This window comes from Phodopus roborovskii, unplaced genomic scaffold, assembly GCF_943737965.1.
Source record: "Phodopus roborovskii unplaced genomic scaffold, PHOROB, whole genome shotgun sequence".
NCBI lineage: Eukaryota > Metazoa > Chordata > Mammalia > Rodentia > Cricetidae > Phodopus > Phodopus roborovskii.
In genome coordinates, this window is record NW_026126407.1 from 26,178,852 (window position 1) to 26,194,939 (window position 16,088).

Sequence of the window (16,088 nt, forward strand, 5' to 3'; positions counted from 1 at the left end):
CCTCACGGCCCCCTCCCCCAAACAATGCGCCATTGTCACACACACTATGCATGTCCCTTTCCCAGTTGAGGAGATGGCAGCACCTTTCCTACCAGGTAGACATCCCTGGATGGGACATCCTTACTTTGTGCCTCCGAAGTCGTTGGTCCTTCTCTGTGCCAGATGTTGAAGATCCAGTAGTCCCTTGCTCTCATCCAAACCCTCACCTGCATCTAACAGAGCACACCAAGAGTTGCCAAGAATATTGACTAAGCTAGGAGCTGCCTCTGAGTCTAGGGAAACAGTTGACATCTGATGTGGTGAGACTGGGGTTCCCAGAGAGTGGTCTGGACAAATCATGGCACCCCCAGAAGCTATTAATAGACATCCCCACAGGGAGAGAAGGGCCCTGGGGGAAGGGCTCCAAATACTTCCACTCCTCTACTCAGAGACAGTCACTGCTCCAGCCACTGTCCTTTCCAGAAAGCCAGGAGACACAACACTCCTTGCAAACAGGATGGCTCGAAGGGGGGTGGCAGCAAGAGAAGGCCCAAGAAGCGGGGATACCTGGAAAGATGATGCACCTTGCTTCTAGACGCCAGAAAGAGGTCAACTCCTCTAGGAAATCAGCCTGGCCTCTGCAAACTAGTTTGGGCACCTCTCTGTTTCTACTCCACCCGTCCCTACCTTCAAACCCATAATAGAACCACAGCCTGTTGCTGCCCTGGGTCTGGCTACTCAGGCCCCAGGTTCTAACAGCGGTATGTTATGTTCAGAGGGCTCCACAAGCTGAGAGGTGGGGAGTCAGGTCGGCCCGCCAGAACCTGGAAGTGGTTTGGGAACAAGGCGCGGCCCCATCCCCCATCAGAGCCACTGCAGCCCTGCATCCCTCCCCGGGCTAGAGCACCGGCCCGTAAAAGCGACTTCAAAGGGCCAGTGCCTGGTTCCTGAGCTTCCACAGTCGGCTCGGCTCCGCAGCCAGGCGGGACCCAGACATCGGAGCAGACTCTATTCTGGGGGGCTTCAATAAGCGGGTGGGGGGTGCGGGGTGCAGCCTGAGAAAGTGAGGGGCGGGTCCTCAGAGCCCCCAAAGTGGGAGGGTCGGGAGTCCGCGGGGCCAATCGGTGTGCGCGGGGCGCGGGCACGGACGGAGGGGGGTTCGAGGGCGGGCAGGCCGGGGGCGGGGCGCGGCGGCCAGGCGGCGGCGGCAGTGGTGGCGGCGACTCCTCCGTGTCCGACTCCAGCTCCCGGCTGTAGCTCCAGCCCGCGATGCCCCACTCGGTGACCCTGCGCGGCCCTTCACCCTGGGGCTTCCGCCTGGTGGGCGGCCGGGACTTCAGCGCGCCCCTCACCATCTCGCGGGTGAGTACGATCCCGCGGGGCAGCGGGGTGGTCCCGGAGCTGAGAACTTGTCCTGTGGTAGACCCAGGACCCAGATCCTCGACGTGTCTGAAGCTTGAAAGCAGAGGGTTGGTCTGGGTGACCTGCTTGCCCTGGAAGGGAGTTCCAGCAGAGCAGCGCAGCCCCACCCCCGTTCCCGAACAGTCTACCCCATTTGTTGGTGAGACTCCCCAAGAGTTCATAAAGTCAGCTTCCCGCTGACTTTCTTTGGGGGAAGTCACTGTGGGCCAGGGAAGAACCCTCCGACTTGAGCAAGGAGTCTGGACAGCTCTACAGAGGCCCAGAAAACTCCTCAGACCCAACCCTGCCTAAAGTTTTGGGGCAAAGTAACTGAAAGCCCACTCCCCCTGTCAAAAGTCTGGGCGGCCCTAGAGGGTCTGCTGCCCTGAGAAGTGCATCCACTTCCTCACTCTGAACTTCAGTTGCTCCTCTCTGACCTCAGTCACTCTAGGGAAGTGACCAAGAGGGGCTGTTGGCTTCCAGGCAAAGGGGAGACTCTGAGATGTGATTCCTACTCCTTACAAACCAACACAAAGCCAGGGACCAGTACAGCCCCAGCCCGGGTCCTCAAGGGTCCCAGGACTATACTCTGCTCCTAGACCTGGGGCAGAGGAGGAAGAGGAAGGGGCACAGCTCTGGAGAGGGAGTTACTTGGTCTGAAGATAGCACAGGGGAGGAGCTCAGGGCCTGAGGCAGGGATTCCCCAGCTTTGGAGCCAAAAGAGAAGACCCAGGCTCTCTCCTTGGTGGCTCCAGGTCCAGAGGGAGGGGATGGATATGGACATCACTTCTCCGCACAGAGGCTGCTTGAGTTTTGGGGAACTTGTATTAGGGAACCGAGACCCACCTTCTCCCACTCTACTGCTTCCTCTGGCCCTGAAGGCTGGGCCAAGTTTTAGAGACTTCTCAGTTCTCAGGAAGGGATAGGCACCCGATGGGTGTGGAATCATGGAATCCTCTATATGGGAGCCTGGGTGACAGGCAGGACCAGCTGTCGTAGGAGGCCTCCCACATCTGTCTTCACCACCAGGTCCCTGGGGCTAAGCAAAGTCTGCCTTCAGCATATATCCGGGTGACTTTCATCTCCTTGTTCCCCTAGAGATGCCAGTGTGTGTGTGTGTGTGTGTGTGTGTGTGTGTGTGTGTTGGGGAGAGCATCTATGTCTGCCTGGTGGATCATACTATGTGTCTGCCAAGGAGAGGACCTGGTGAGGGTGTTAGGCCAGCCAGCAGACCAGGCACTCTGGGTGTGAGGCCGTTGACAGGCTCAGTGGCCACGGCTGACTGCCGCAGGCGGCTGAGAGCTAAGACATCTGTTGCCCACGCGGCTGCCTGTCCAACAGGCAAAGGCCTCCACACGTCAGCAAAGGCTGCCCTGGCCTTGTTTGGCACTGATGGGGGCTTGGTGGGAGGAGGTAGAGGCCCCTGGTGGATAGACAGTTTAGGAGAGAGAGGAATCCCCGTTATCCCCCAGTCATGTGGCAATAGCTCAGACACAAGGAGCCAGGATGACTGAGCCTGGGTTAGGGTGGGATTTGGGAGATTTACTGAGCTGGGGAGGCACAGGCCACAACTTGCCTAGCAGGTACCTCAGGGGCAACAATACAGGGACTGATGATGTGGGAGTGTCCTCACTAAAGGGCTTATAGATCCCTTTCTGTGTTTCTAGAGCCCTCTTTACCCAGAGTCCAGTAGAAAGGGACAGCCTTGTGCAAACAGTAGGGGAGCTGATTGTTTAGCTGGGCTGGAAGCTTACAGTTTTTGCCCAGGTAGCCTCTGGGACCCCCTAGGTCAGTGTACAGGGCTTCTTCCTTATAGGCAAACTGTAATGACTACTGGCCTTTTCCAAGCATCACAGGATGCCAAGCTCCATCCTATCAAATGTTGGTACTAGTACCTTCCCACAACCAGTTCTTGGAATGAGCATTGCTGTATGCCTAGCCTCTTATAGAGATGCTATGCTCCATGTTATGTCCCCATTACAATCCTTAGACTCCTGGCCTCGGGTTTTAGATGGGGACATTGAAGCACAGACAAGTTAAAATACATAAGGAAGGGGGCTATGACCTGGAATGCAGGACTGTCTGGAGTTTGCTATGGCTGTTTGGTGAGACGATGTGACCCTCTGTGACTCCCACCCACCACAGGCTTCTGCAGTGGCCACAGCAGGGCCTGGAATGTAGCAGGTGAGGTGGCTGACTCATGCCCCTGATATCCATCTTTCTTCTCTCTGTCTGGTTATCTTGAACTGCACAGCTGGACAGCTGACCAAATTCTACCACATTCTGTGTTTCCATGTTTAGAATGTTCCATGGTTCCCAGCCCCATGAGAAGTCCCAGTGTCTCATCCCAGGGCCTATAGACCTTGCAATATCTGGTCCCTGCAACTTCTCTGACTTTGTCATATCCACTTTCCCTTCACTATTGATGCTACAAGTCACACAGCCTCCCTCTCTCTCCCTTGGGTAAGCCATTATAATGCTGGGCTTCTACCTGGAATGTTATCTCCATACTTCTTGCAGAGAAGCACAGTGGTTAACAGTGTAAGCTTTGATTTGGATCCAGTTAGCCTAGGTTAGAATTCTGGCTCAGCTGTTTATTAATTAAACATTTCTTTGCCTTCTCTGGATCTCGGTTGCCTAGTCTAGGAAATGGGCCGTGAGAATTTAGGAGACAATGCATGCAGAGGGCAGTTGGGAGTCACGGTTTCCTGGCTTCGCGCCCTCTTTGACCAGAACTCCCCAAGCTCAATGGAGCTGGCCACATCCCAGCCACCTCTGCTTCCAGGAACTTCCTCCACCTACAGGGACCTGAATGCACCCCTTGTGCTAGCTGAGTCATCTTGTAGCCAGCTAGCCCTGAGGAAGAAGACTCCTGTCCGGTGAGGGGACAGGGACAAGGCACTCCTGCTCCAACCCCATCTTTGTTCATCTGTCAGTAGGCATGAGAACAGCTTTGGCCTCACCTGGTGCCTGAGAGATTACCCTGTGCCAGACATGGCAAAGTTCTGGCACAGATCAGGTATCCAGGAAGAGCAGGGAACTCCGACAGAGCCTTGACAGGAGAATGGGACCGGATGGTGCCAAGTGGGCACCTGCCCCGAGAGGACAGGCTTGTGCAAGTGCCTGGTGCGAGCGAATATTTACGGTGGACTGGTTGGCTAGGGCATCATACTTTAAAAGAGACATTTCCTTGAGCAAGATGGGGAGATAAGTCAGTTGGTAAAGTGCTTGCCATGTAAACACATAGACCTGAGTTTAATCTCCAGCCCCCACATTAAAAAGCCAGGTGCAGGCTGGGGAGATGGCTCAGTAAGTAAAATGCTTGCAGAAGGATCTGAGGACGCATGTGAAAGCTGGATATGGTAAAGCATGCCTCTATCCTTAGCACTAGGGTAGGTGGTGACAGGCAGAGCCCAGAAGCTCACTAGCCAGATGGTCTAGCCAAAAATGGTGAACTCCAGGTTCAGTAAGAGTCCCTGTCTCAAAACAATAAAGGCAGAGAGCAATAGAGGAAGACACCGATGCCAACCTCTGACTTCTATACACACAGGTGAGTACACACACACACACACACACACACACACACACACGTAAACACATACATGCACACATATACACATGGGGTTGGGAGGAGAAAGAATATTTTATGGAGGCAGACTATTTCAGGGCAAGGCAGCTTGGGCAGTGCCCACACCATGCTTGTAGCCAAGGAACTGCCAGCACCTAGCTTTGTCCACTCTATTAGAAACTGGCTGAGCCAAGCCTGCCTGGGTTGCCAGCCCCAGCCCCACTGATAGCAACAAGGTCCCTGGCAACTCTCAAGCCACAGAGAGGTACTGGCTGTTCATACTAGGCAAGAATGAAGGCCCCTTCCTTGTCTGTTCCCAGTCTGTTTCCAGGGTGCCCTGCCATCTCAGTCCCCTAGGGTCCTTACTGAATCATCTCTGTGATCTTCCCCTCCCTCATCACATGACCTTCACCTGGTGACCCAAAGTGCTTGAACCCGTAGGGTCAATAGAGGGGATGCAGAGATGGATGGGGTTAGGACCCCAGAGTACAGGTGCCATGGCAGCTAGGACTAGATGGCTTTGAACTTGCCTAAGGAAGTGATGTACTCACCTCCCTCTTCTAATTGTAATGATGCATCGGCAACGCAGGGATGCGGGCAATGAGGGCACAAAGAGTTACTCTGAGAGGAACTGGGCTCTGTGCTGAGCACTAAAGGACAAGGATGAGTGGGCTAGTTATTACGCAGGGTTACAGAATCCGAAGAGTGTACCAGCTGGAAGGAACAGCATTTGGGTAAGTAAAGATGTGAGTGCTGTCCCGTGCCTTTGAGGTGTTGAGATGGAGTAACCATAGCATGGGGTGACAGGTCAATGTTTGTAAGGCACTGTCAGTGTAAAATACTTATGACATGTCCATGCTCTGTGTGTCTGGTCATTTATATCCTTGTGTGTCTGAGTGTCCCTTGCATGTCTTAGTGTACTTACACAGACTATAAAGTAGCATTTCACTTGTCCCAGGTTTGTAGGGGCTGGAGAAGGTTTGGAAATCAGAGGCCACAAGGGGACCTCAGCCAGCCTCTTAGCTTGCCCACCCATGGCTCACACTGGCATAAGGCCACGCTGGCCAGGATCTGAGGTTGAAGGAAAGCTAGTGCAGAAGGCCACATGATAACTGTGCCAACCATGTGATTTTTCTAACCACAGGTTCATGCTGGAAGCAAAGCGGCCCTGGCTGCCCTGTGCCCAGGTGACCTGATCCAAGCCATCAACGGCGAGAGTACAGAACTCATGACACACCTGGAGGCCCAGAGCCGCATTAAAGGCTGCCATGATCACCTTACACTCTCCGTAAGCAGGTACAGATGGGCAGGCTGAGCTGGAAAGGATATAGGACGTGAAGAGGGGTGTGTGTGTGTGTGTGTGTGTGTGTGTGTGTGTGTGTGTGTGTGTGTGTGTGTGTGTGGCCAGCCTGGTGAGCTGAAAAGGAGATAGGACGTGAAGGGGTGTGTGTGTGCGTGTGTGTGTGTGTGTGTGTGTGTGTGTGTGTGTGTGGCCAGCCTGGTGAGCTGAGCCAACACAACCTTTCTGCCTCAGTTCGGAGCACCCAGTCCATGCCCAGACCTAGCGACTGGTGCTGTCATAGTGCCTGAATAGCACTAGTTAGCTCAGAGTGCTTTGCTGCCCTTGTGGCAGCAGGAATAAGATCTTGAGCGGGGTGGCACACACCTATAATCCCAGTTCTTGGAAGGCTGAGATAAGAGTGGTAAGAGTTCAAGGTTAACCTGAATCAAGTAATGAGATCTTATCTCAAAACCAAAACAACAACAAAAAACCACATCAGTCCTTTCCCCTTCTCAAAGGGACCAATTTGGTGACCAGCTCATCTTCAAGCAAACTTAAAAATGTAATACCTAGTGTAATCCCACTTTATAGATGAAACTAGCAAGGTAGATAGAGGACACTTAAAGTCACATAAGCAGGCCATCCAGAGTAAGAGCGCGCTCTCTCTCTCTCTCTCCCTCTCTCTCCTGCCTCTCCCTCCCTCTCCTCCCACCCCTTTCTCCTTCTCTAGTAGCTGCCAATCTTTCTGACCAATCCCACAGCTGTTCTGCCTCCACAGCTGTCTTTACCAGGGCCTATGACTCTGCTCTGGTTAAATCTGGATTTGGAACAAGTTTTCCTTCCATGGACCACGTAATGCTGTGCAGCCCATAATGCTGTGTAGCCCGTTATGGAGGGATGGGGTTGGGGGCAAGTAACTTTGCCCCAAAGGTGGTGCTGGGATGAAGGTTCAGGTTCTGCCTTGCTCAGGCCCTGGCTCTTTAATCAACTCCCACAAGCAGTTGGCTTAATTCTAGCTGACTGGGATCTCTCCATTCACCCTCCCTGCATGGATCCAGAGACACAACTCAATTTTGCCACATTCACTGCTAACAGGGACTTTCCACGACCCCCTATGGATCTGTGTGGGCGAAACCAACCCCAAACCACAACACAGTTAACCCATGCCTGACTGAGCCATCGGTTCCGAGCCTTTAAACATGATGAGGGGGCTTATGAGGTAGCCCCTGTTTGTGCCTGGCCTGTGACCAGGTCCCTGTTAGGGTCAGGAATCTCAGATATTCCCTTAGCTCTGAGCAGCCCAGCTGCAAGTATATGCTCCATTTGGGCACCCAGAGGACTCCTCAGCCTCATCTAGACCCTTCTATCTTAGGTACCCATATGAGCTCCATGAGCCCATGTTTCCTTTCCCATACATCCCATCCCTCACTCTCTGCCAGACTGAGGCATAGCTGGTTAGGGGAAGCTTTGCCCGCAAGTAGCCTCTGAGGCCTCCCAGCTTGGCTGGGTTCCTGGGCCCTGACTCACCTCTGGCTTTGTTCTCTAGCTGAATGAGGGCAGCCCTAGGGATGGTGGAGCTGTGGGGAGGCTCACAGGGTCCTGAGTCAGGAGATTCCCAGAGAGAATGATGTCAGGGATAGTAGTGGGGTGGAGGTCCCCTTCCTTCCTTCCTTCCCTGGTCATTTGTTCCGATCTAGGCAAGGATGGAGCCAGGAAGCCATTTCCCTGTTGCATTTTGGGAATTATAGTCTCAGAACACCATGTGGCCATGGGGCAGATGAGAGCACATGGTCCATGTTACAGGGCTATCTGCCTTCCAGCGAGGGTTTTACTCCACCCTACCCTTCACCCCAAACTTCTTCAGTCCCACAACAGGGCTGCCTTGTGATCCTGACACTGAGTGGTGAGGAGGTGCCAGGCTCACTCGGTCAGAATGAAAACCCAAGGCTTTCCCTCCCTCATCTATCCCCGGTCCGTGCATACTATACTTGAGGGATTTGGCAACATGGCTACCTAGACTAGATCCTCAGCCCAACCCTCTTTCTATTGAGCCTGCCTACAAGGTCTCTGTCCCTGCTCCCTGTCCAGCTCACTCATCAGGGCCTATGTTGGGCACAAGACACACTTTCCACCCTCTTTGTAGGCTCTGCAGAGGATCAACCTAATGACCTGGCTTGATGAGGGACTGGCCATTCCGCTTAGAACAGCTTCCCCACCTCGGGTTCCTGCTAGCTTCCCCACAGACTGAGATGTATAGGAGAGGCCTTGTCTCCCTCTAGACTTAATTTACATAGAGTCAAAGGCAGACATCCAATAATCCAAGTCAGACCATATCTCTCGGGCCTGTCCTGTGGATCAGGCCCTTCCTCCCATCAATAGTCTCTATTTTCATTCCTTGGTACCTTCGCATGGCCCAAACTTGGCTTCATCTGTTTAAAGATGGGCAGCTGGAGTCGCCTGCATAGCCTGAAGTGGAGCTCAGTACATGACTAAACCCTCCGGTCTTATCTGACACCTTGGGCCATTTCCTCACGGCACTGGGGTCTGACCCTTAGATACCAGGCTTGTGCCATTCTGGGCAGATGTTTAGGAAAACATAAAGCAAAATAGCCAAACAAGGCATTCCTGGTTTATCATACTAGGATTCAGAGTCTGAATAAGTATGGTTAGATTTATTTATTTATTTATTTATTTATTTATTTATTTATTTGAGGCAGGGTTTTTCTCTGTGTAGCTTTGTAGACTGTCCTCAAACTCACAGAGATCTGCCTGTTTCTGCCTTCCAAGTGCTGGGATTAAAGGCATGCACCACCACTGCCCGGCTGGTTAGAGCTCTTTTAGAAACTGTCACTCAGGAACCTCGCTGAGTGACTAGAGACAAAGGCTATGAAGAAAGGGTTGGCCTCCAGGGGACAATGAGCAGAGAGAAGAGAGGTGAGGGCACAGAGTCTCTCACAGCATGAAGTCACTGAGCCATGGAGTTGGAGTGGCGGTACATATGCTTTTAATCTCAGCACTGGGGAGACAGAGGCAGGTGGGCTTCTCTAAGTTCAAGGCTAACGTGGTCTATATAGTGAGTACCCAGGGTTACATAGAGAGACCTTGTCTCAAAACAAAGAAGAAAATAAATAAAGTCCTGAAGCAGCAAGGGGAAGGAGACAGGACTGATCTCTGAGAAGCCTCAGGAGGCCTCTTGGTTGAGGGACGTTATTTCCACAGTCTAGCCAGACTGGCTTATACATTGCCTGCCAATCCAGGGTCCAAACACCCTCCTGGCTTGCTTCTCATAGAGCTACTGAGTGGCAGGGCTGGGCCTAGTCCCGTCTGTCCTGCTTATGGCAGGTTTACGATGTTTTTCTCCCTCCTGAGTGGTGTTTGGCTTTGGTTTCTATGGTGAAGCAGGAATTTCCTAATGGCCTGTTTCCCATCTGGGCTGGGCAGACATCAGTGATGACTCTGCCTGAGTGGGTGGAGGCAGCAGGAGGGGAGGTGCTCCCCTACAGCCTCCATTTCACCTCCCTGAGCGCCACCCAAGCCCCGGCCAGAGGCTGTGGAGGTCAGAGGATGAACGGACTGGCTCCCGGTTAATCCATGTGTGAGGCCTGGGTAGCTTGCTGTGATCTGAGCTTCCTGGAGAGGAGTTTCTACAGGCCACAGCTATGAAGAAGAGTGTCTGAGCTGCAAGCTCTTCAGGAATGAGATCAGGAAGGCATGAGGCCATTGGCAGGGGAGGGAATGCACAGCCCTGCCTCAGGAGGGCAGCAGACCTGAGCTTGTGGCTCCTTGCTTCGGGAGACACTGTGCTAAACAGGGGAAATGCTGAGACATCACCCTTCTCCCTCCTGTGAGCCCCGAGCCTAACCCTTCCTGTCCCTGGCTCCCAGGCATGGGGTTGGGGGGATTGATAGGCAGACATATCTCACCACCCCAATTCCTGCTGCAGGCCTGAGAGCAAGAACTGGCCCGGTGCCCCTGATGACAAAGCTCAAGCACATAGGATCCACATTGACCCTGAGTCCCAGGTATGTACAGACACTGCTGACCTGGCCCAGCTGGCTCAGAGCAAGGCCAGGGTAGAGGAGCCAGGCATGGTTCAGATTTCACCTGTACCAGTGAATTCTCACATTGATGCTCAGATGGCCAGGACATATACTGAAAGAGAAGGCTTTTATGGCCCATGCCTGCCTATATCCCATGCTCTTGAGGTGGTGAGCACCTGCAGTGGGCTTGTCTCAACTCCAAGCAATCCTGCATTCTTGGCAAGGGTGCCTGCGATGGACTAGGGCTGGGCTAGATCTTGGCTCAAGGTTTCCACACACTGAGCTAAGGTTTACTCCCATACTCAGAGATGCCAGATCAAAAAGAAATCAACAGGCTTGAACAGAGATGGGGGGTGGGGGTGTGTAGCAGCCTAGAACCCTGGGTGAGCTTAGGCTGTGGCCACTCCTGTCTTGTGCTAGCCTTATGTACTCTGGTGGAGGCTGGAGAGTTCTCATTCTATGTCACATAGAAGCTGTCATCAGGAGAGTGAGGGGAGCAGGATGCAGTAGGTTCTTGTGAGAGGGGTAGCCAAGTGCACTAGACTCAGATACCTAGAGCTTGCTCCATAACTGGACAAGGTGGGTCCTGGGCTAATCTGTGATGTCACTTGATGCAGATCACTCAACATGCAAGGCCTGCTCTCACCTGCTTTCTTCATACGGAAGGAAAAGGGCCAGGGCAGAGAGAAGTTTCAACAAGAAGTTAGAGAGGGCTCCCCAGAGGAAGGGCATCCAAGCTCAGACCTTAGGACCTAGACAGGGTGTCGGAAGAGGAAATGTACCCATTGAGCACTTGCAAGCCCAGGGGTGAGTGTGCCATGGGGTCACAGAGATCACAGCAGAGAGGGTAGGGATGGGGGAAGCATGTCTACCAAAGAGGCTCTTAGGTCCTTCATCCTGGACTTCAGCTTGTCCTGGAAAACATCTGCATCTTAGCAGTGTCCTTTGCTCTGTCTGAGGTCCTGTGGGCAGGGAAGAGAGGACAGACTGGCAGTAAACAAGCAGGCAGCCAGAAGCTGAAGGTGGACAGGTCCTGGGAGAAAGCCTATTTCCTTTGGGGACACCAGTCCTGTGAGAAAACCCACCTCCTTTGGGGATGCCAGTGCTGAAAGGGACAGCATAGGCCTGGTTGGGAGTGGAGGGAGTCATCAGAGACCAGGGCCAGTGAGCCCCAGGGACCAGGGGCTGCTTCTTCCCTTTGGGGTTGGAAGGCTGGGCTGCAGAGTGGCTCCCCTATAGGCTGGGGAGGCTGGGCCTGTAGAGTGACTTCTCTGTAGGCTCTGGTGGCTAGGGCTGCAGAGCAGCTTCTCCTGCCCCCATTCTCTTCCTTCCAAGGCCACTGTGCCTGCAGTGGTGGCCCTTACTGTAAGGAGAGTTATTTCCCACAAACCACGGAGCAGCCCCCCCCCCCCCCCCCCCGCTGCTGCCCCCCTTTTGTACTTAAAAGGTCGTGGGCTCCATGGGTGGTGACAAAAACACCCTACCCACCCCTGCAGGGTTGTATCCCCAGGAACACAGACACAAGGCTCATTGTCCCCACACTGCTCCCACCCTCTGAGTGTGGGGGTGGGGCCAGCTAGAACCATCAGAGGGGGAAGGAAACCACACTTAGCACCCCTGGCAAGCATCCCCAAGTGGAATGGGCAGAGTAACCGTAGCCTTAGGAGCACATCCTCTGTAAGGCCACAGGAGACCCTCTTTTCTCAAGCCCATGTGAGGCAGAGGGCATGTGAGCTACCCAGGACAGAAGCAGCACAGCACTAAGGAAAGCTCTGGGGGGAAGTGGGGGAAGGGGCGGGGCTTGAACTCCCAGACTGCTGAGAGCGGATTCAGCCTTGAAGAGAGCCACCTGTTCCTCTGGGTGCAGTGTTCACCTCCGTTTATGTTGAGTGTCCGTGTCCGATGTCTAGTCACCCTCTTGACACTCTTCTGAGACTGCACCAAGCACACCAGCGCCAGGCTGTAGCTCAGAGCAGGGAGCCTAAGGTGTGGTACACTGCCAGCCAAAGAGAGGAGACAGAGGATAGGTTGTGCAGGAATTCCCGTGACAGCCCTCCAGCCTGACACCGTGCCTGCTAAGTGATTGGTGTAGCCAGTCCTCCTACTTGATCCTGAGGAGCCATGATACCGACACCATCACGTTGTTCTCCAGGTTAGGGGAAGAAACAGGCTCAGAGGTGAAGAAAGTGCACCAGTGGCTGGTCAAGCCTGCCACTCAAACACACACGAGGCCACCATTGAGTTCAGACCTAGAGAAGCTGCTGCGTGGGTGGCCATGGGAGGGGCCGTAGCTCACTGATGACCCCGCAGTCAGCTCCCACACCCTGCTGGGTGCCGGGGCAGGAGTGGGGGATGGGAGAGGGGGGGGCAAGTGAGGGACCTCCACCCTCCCAACCTCTGCTTCCTGACTCCCATTCCCCCTTCTCCACTGAAGTCTCATGCAGAGCTCAGCCCCACCCCCTCCCCAGTCATACCCCTAAGGACCACAACCCATCTGGTCCCCATTAGAGGCCCCTCCTGCCTGCCTGCCTGTCTACCCTGCACACACATGTGTGAGAGTGCTCAGATTTCTAGGGCCTTTCTTTCCTTGGGGACCAGGGGTCCTGCTGCTGCTGCCACCACAGCAGCATTGATAGGTCCCTACTTGGCCAACGGGGGCCTCTTGTCTTTGTTGAAATTTGGGGATAGGGGTGCCCAACCCAGGGGATTCCATCCTGCAATCAAGTCAGAGCCTGGTAAGCTTGACTGTTCCAGTGCTAGAAGCTGCCTGAGCCCAAATTGGCCTCTTTCCTGCTAGGGACCATTCCCTTCCCTTTTCACCCAGGTCCACATTGCAGAGCAGAGAGGCCTAGGTATATTATCCCCCAGGCTGAGACACATCATGGCCTGAACTAAATGAGGCTGCTTTACTTGCCATGCTGGTTTAGCCGCATGGCCTTCCCCAGGATGACTAGTGGCACCAGTGTGTGTGACCTTGCCTACATGGGTAAAGGTGTATGTGGGGAGATTGACTGGTGTGTGTGTGTGTGTGTGTGTGTGTGTGTGTGTGTGTGTGTATTGTCCTTACCTATGTATGTGTCTTTAAATGCACTTGTGAGAGTATGTGTGCCCCTGTTCACATTGCTGTGGACAAGTTGTGTGCCTGTGGGCTGACATCAGCACTTTGGACTCTGCATATACACAGGCACCCAGACCCTGTTCAGACCCACTCTGTCATTATAGGCAAGCTCAGGCCACTCTTCACCCAGTTCTTCCAACCATAGACACCAGGCTATTCTTGGGGTAGTGGGGCCCAGTCTCTACTCCTTGTCTGCTGCTCCGCAGGAAAGCAACAAAAGCAGGGAGCAGGGATAGGATGCAGGCCCAGAGGAGCTGTTCTCATGGCAGCCCCCTTGGACCCCAGACTTCCCTCTGAAGAGCCCGTCACAAAACTACAGGTTAAGAGGTCCATCTTGCATTTCCAGCCATGGACCCTTTGCTGCTTGAGTGCAGAAGCATGGGAATGTCACACAGGTAGCTAACCAACATAGATAGAGGCATAGCAGGGTGAAGGAAAGTACATGTCCACCAACAGCCAGAGGGCGGAGGGCTCCTAGTGCTGTTACCATCGCCTAGAGACGTCAGAGCAGTGGTCAGCAGTGGACACAGAGGACTGGCATAGCAGGGTGGAGAGTCAGCAGGAGTGGTCCAAGGTCAGAGGGCCTCCTAGTGCCTCAGGCCTCACTCTTACAGAATGGAAGTCCAGCGACCAGCAGACGGTCCTCAGTCTCTGGGACTGGGCTGGATGACAACAGAGCAAGCCTGGGATCTCCATATGGTCAGCCACCTTGCCTTCCAGTCCCTCACAATGGCAGCAGCAATGATGTCACCCTGCCAGCCCAGATGAGCGCTCTGCATGTGTCACCACCTCCCAGGTAAGACAGAGGCCAGGCTTTTGAAGCCACACCCAGATCCTTCCTAATCTGTCAAATCTCAGCGGATCCCATTCTGGCCCTGAGACTTGATCTTAGAGCCTCATGTGGTTATAGTCTGACTTATAAGGCTGCCAGAACCAAGGCTGGAATTACCATTCTTAGCCTTCCATCTCTCTCCTGCCCAGTGCCGACACAGCCAGGGTTCTTCCTCGGAACCGGGACTGCAGGGTGGACCTGGGTTCAGAGGTCTACAAGATGTTAAGGGAACCTGCAGAGCCAGTAGCCTCAGAACCCAAGCAGTCTGGATCCTTCCGCTACTTGCAAGGCATGCTAGAGGCTGGCGAAGGTGGTAAGGCTCCCCAACAACTTATCTCACCTGCCTCCCCCTCTCCCTACAGGGCCCTGGCTCACCCTCCAACCTTCAACCCCAACCAATCTACACCTTCCAGCCATTTGCCCCTCCTCAACTCCTTTCCGTGCCTTCATTGAGCCTTCAACCTCTGATTTCAACTCCACCACCATGTGCCCTCCCCCACCTCATACCAACCAAGTGCTTCCCCTCTAGGCTTCTGGCCAGGGCCCAGAAGCAGCATCCTGCAGAAATGGGGTCCTTATCTCACCTACCCCATTCATACCACCTGCACTCTGGATTTCAGGGGAGCGGCCTGGGTCTGGTGGTCCCAGGAACCTCAAGCCAGCAGCCAGCAAGCTGGGTGCTCCGCTGAGTGGCCTGCAGGGGCTACCAGAGTGTACACGCTGTGGCCACGGGATTGTGTGAGTACTCACCCTGCCCGCCTGCACCATCACAACTCCACCTCTATTCTCCAGGGCCCTAGATGGAGGATTGTCCTAGAATATGTCAGTCACCTGTCTCTCTTTTCTCCACAACAGAGGAACCATCGTCAAGGCAAGGGACAAGCTCTACCATCCCGAGTGCTTCATGTGTAGTGACTGTGGTCTGAATCTCAAGCAACGTGGATACTTCTTCCTAGATGAACGGCTGTACTGTGAGAACCATGCCAAGGCACGAGTCAAGCCACCAGAGGGGTATGATGTTGTGGCTGTGTACCCCAACGCCAAGGTGGAACTCGTCTGAGCTGGAAAATCTTGCCTCTCCCCTGCTTCATTTAATGTCCCCTCAGGGCCCGTGTAAATATATGTCCTCCTGGCCTCTCAAATAAAGTCCCTCTCCTTACCCTGGGACCAGAGAGTGTCTGTCCTGCCAACCTCCAGTCCAGGCCTAAGCTCCAATGTGCTGTAAGATTAGTTCAAGTGCCAGGCCCGTTCTAGACACTGGGTTCAGTGGTGAGCCAGACAGGTCTCGTGTTGTTCCTGTAGTCTAGGTTGGATGGCAGACTAAGTCATAGCGATGGCTTCATTAATAGTGAGGTCTGGTGTTGCAGTGTAACAAGGAGTTTGGCTTGGGTAAGGTTAGGAAAGATGATAGCTGAGAACTAAGAGATAAGAAAGAGTGTCCAAAGAGTCAGGAAATATTCAAAGATAAGTACGGGCTACGAAAGCCCTAGTGTGACTATTGTCTGAGTGAGTGGTCAGAGATGGCCCCTCGTGACCTCCATGGTGGTACCCACTTCCAGGTTCTCTCTCTTCCCAGGTTCTTTTGTCCTTCTGTCCACTCAAACTCATTACCATCTCCCCGCTTCTTTCTTCATCCTCCCACTAGGGGGCATGCTTGATTTTTCCATCCTGAGACAAAAGGCAGCATTTTAGAAAGAACATAAGCCCGGGACTTTCCCTCTAAATGCCTGGTTCTTTTTCCAGCATCAATAGAAATACTATACTCCTCAGATGCCCCCAGTTCACTCAAAGTGGGGTCTGCCCTGTGCCTTTTGGTTACATAAACTTACTCAGACTCTCACTTCTAAGTTACAAAGTTAGTGATGAGT

General features: G+C 53.7%; 1 protein-coding gene across 2 annotated transcripts; it reads left to right on the top strand.

Annotated features, from left to right (window-relative positions):
• Positions 1-1,164: 1,164 nt before the first annotated feature.
• Positions 1,165-15,387, top strand: Pdlim4 (PDZ and LIM domain 4). Of its 2 annotated transcripts, none has more exons than XM_051180688.1 (7): positions 1,165-1,341; positions 6,093-6,244; positions 10,174-10,252; positions 14,003-14,184; positions 14,370-14,533; positions 14,841-14,958; positions 15,076-15,387. In XM_051180688.1, the coding sequence occupies exons 1-7, from the start codon at positions 1,249-1,251 to the stop codon at positions 15,278-15,280; spliced, it is 993 nt and encodes a 330-aa protein (XP_051036645.1). In that variant the 5' UTR covers positions 1,165-1,248; the 3' UTR covers positions 15,281-15,387. The 2 variants fall into 2 exon arrangements, with proteins under 2 accessions (XP_051036645.1, XP_051036646.1); XM_051180689.1 differs by having other exon boundaries at positions 14,750-14,958; positions 15,076-15,277.
• Positions 15,388-16,088: the final 701 nt, after the last annotated feature.

What these genes read in the sequence shown, in the direction of transcription:
- Pdlim4 (XM_051180688.1), top strand. Translation starts at nt 1,249, where the DNA reads ATGCCCCACTCGGTGACCCTGCGCGGCCCTTCACCCTGGGGCTTCCGC. An exon ending in CATGTGTCACCACCTCCCAG is followed by an intron (nt 14,185 to 14,369) that starts GTAAGACAGAGG and finishes TCTCCTGCCCAG; the next exon opens with TGCCGACACAGCCAGGGTTC. An exon ending in CGCTGTGGCCACGGGATTGT is followed by an intron (nt 14,959 to 15,075) that starts GTGAGTACTCAC and finishes TCTCCACAACAG; the next exon opens with AGGAACCATCGTCAAGGCAA.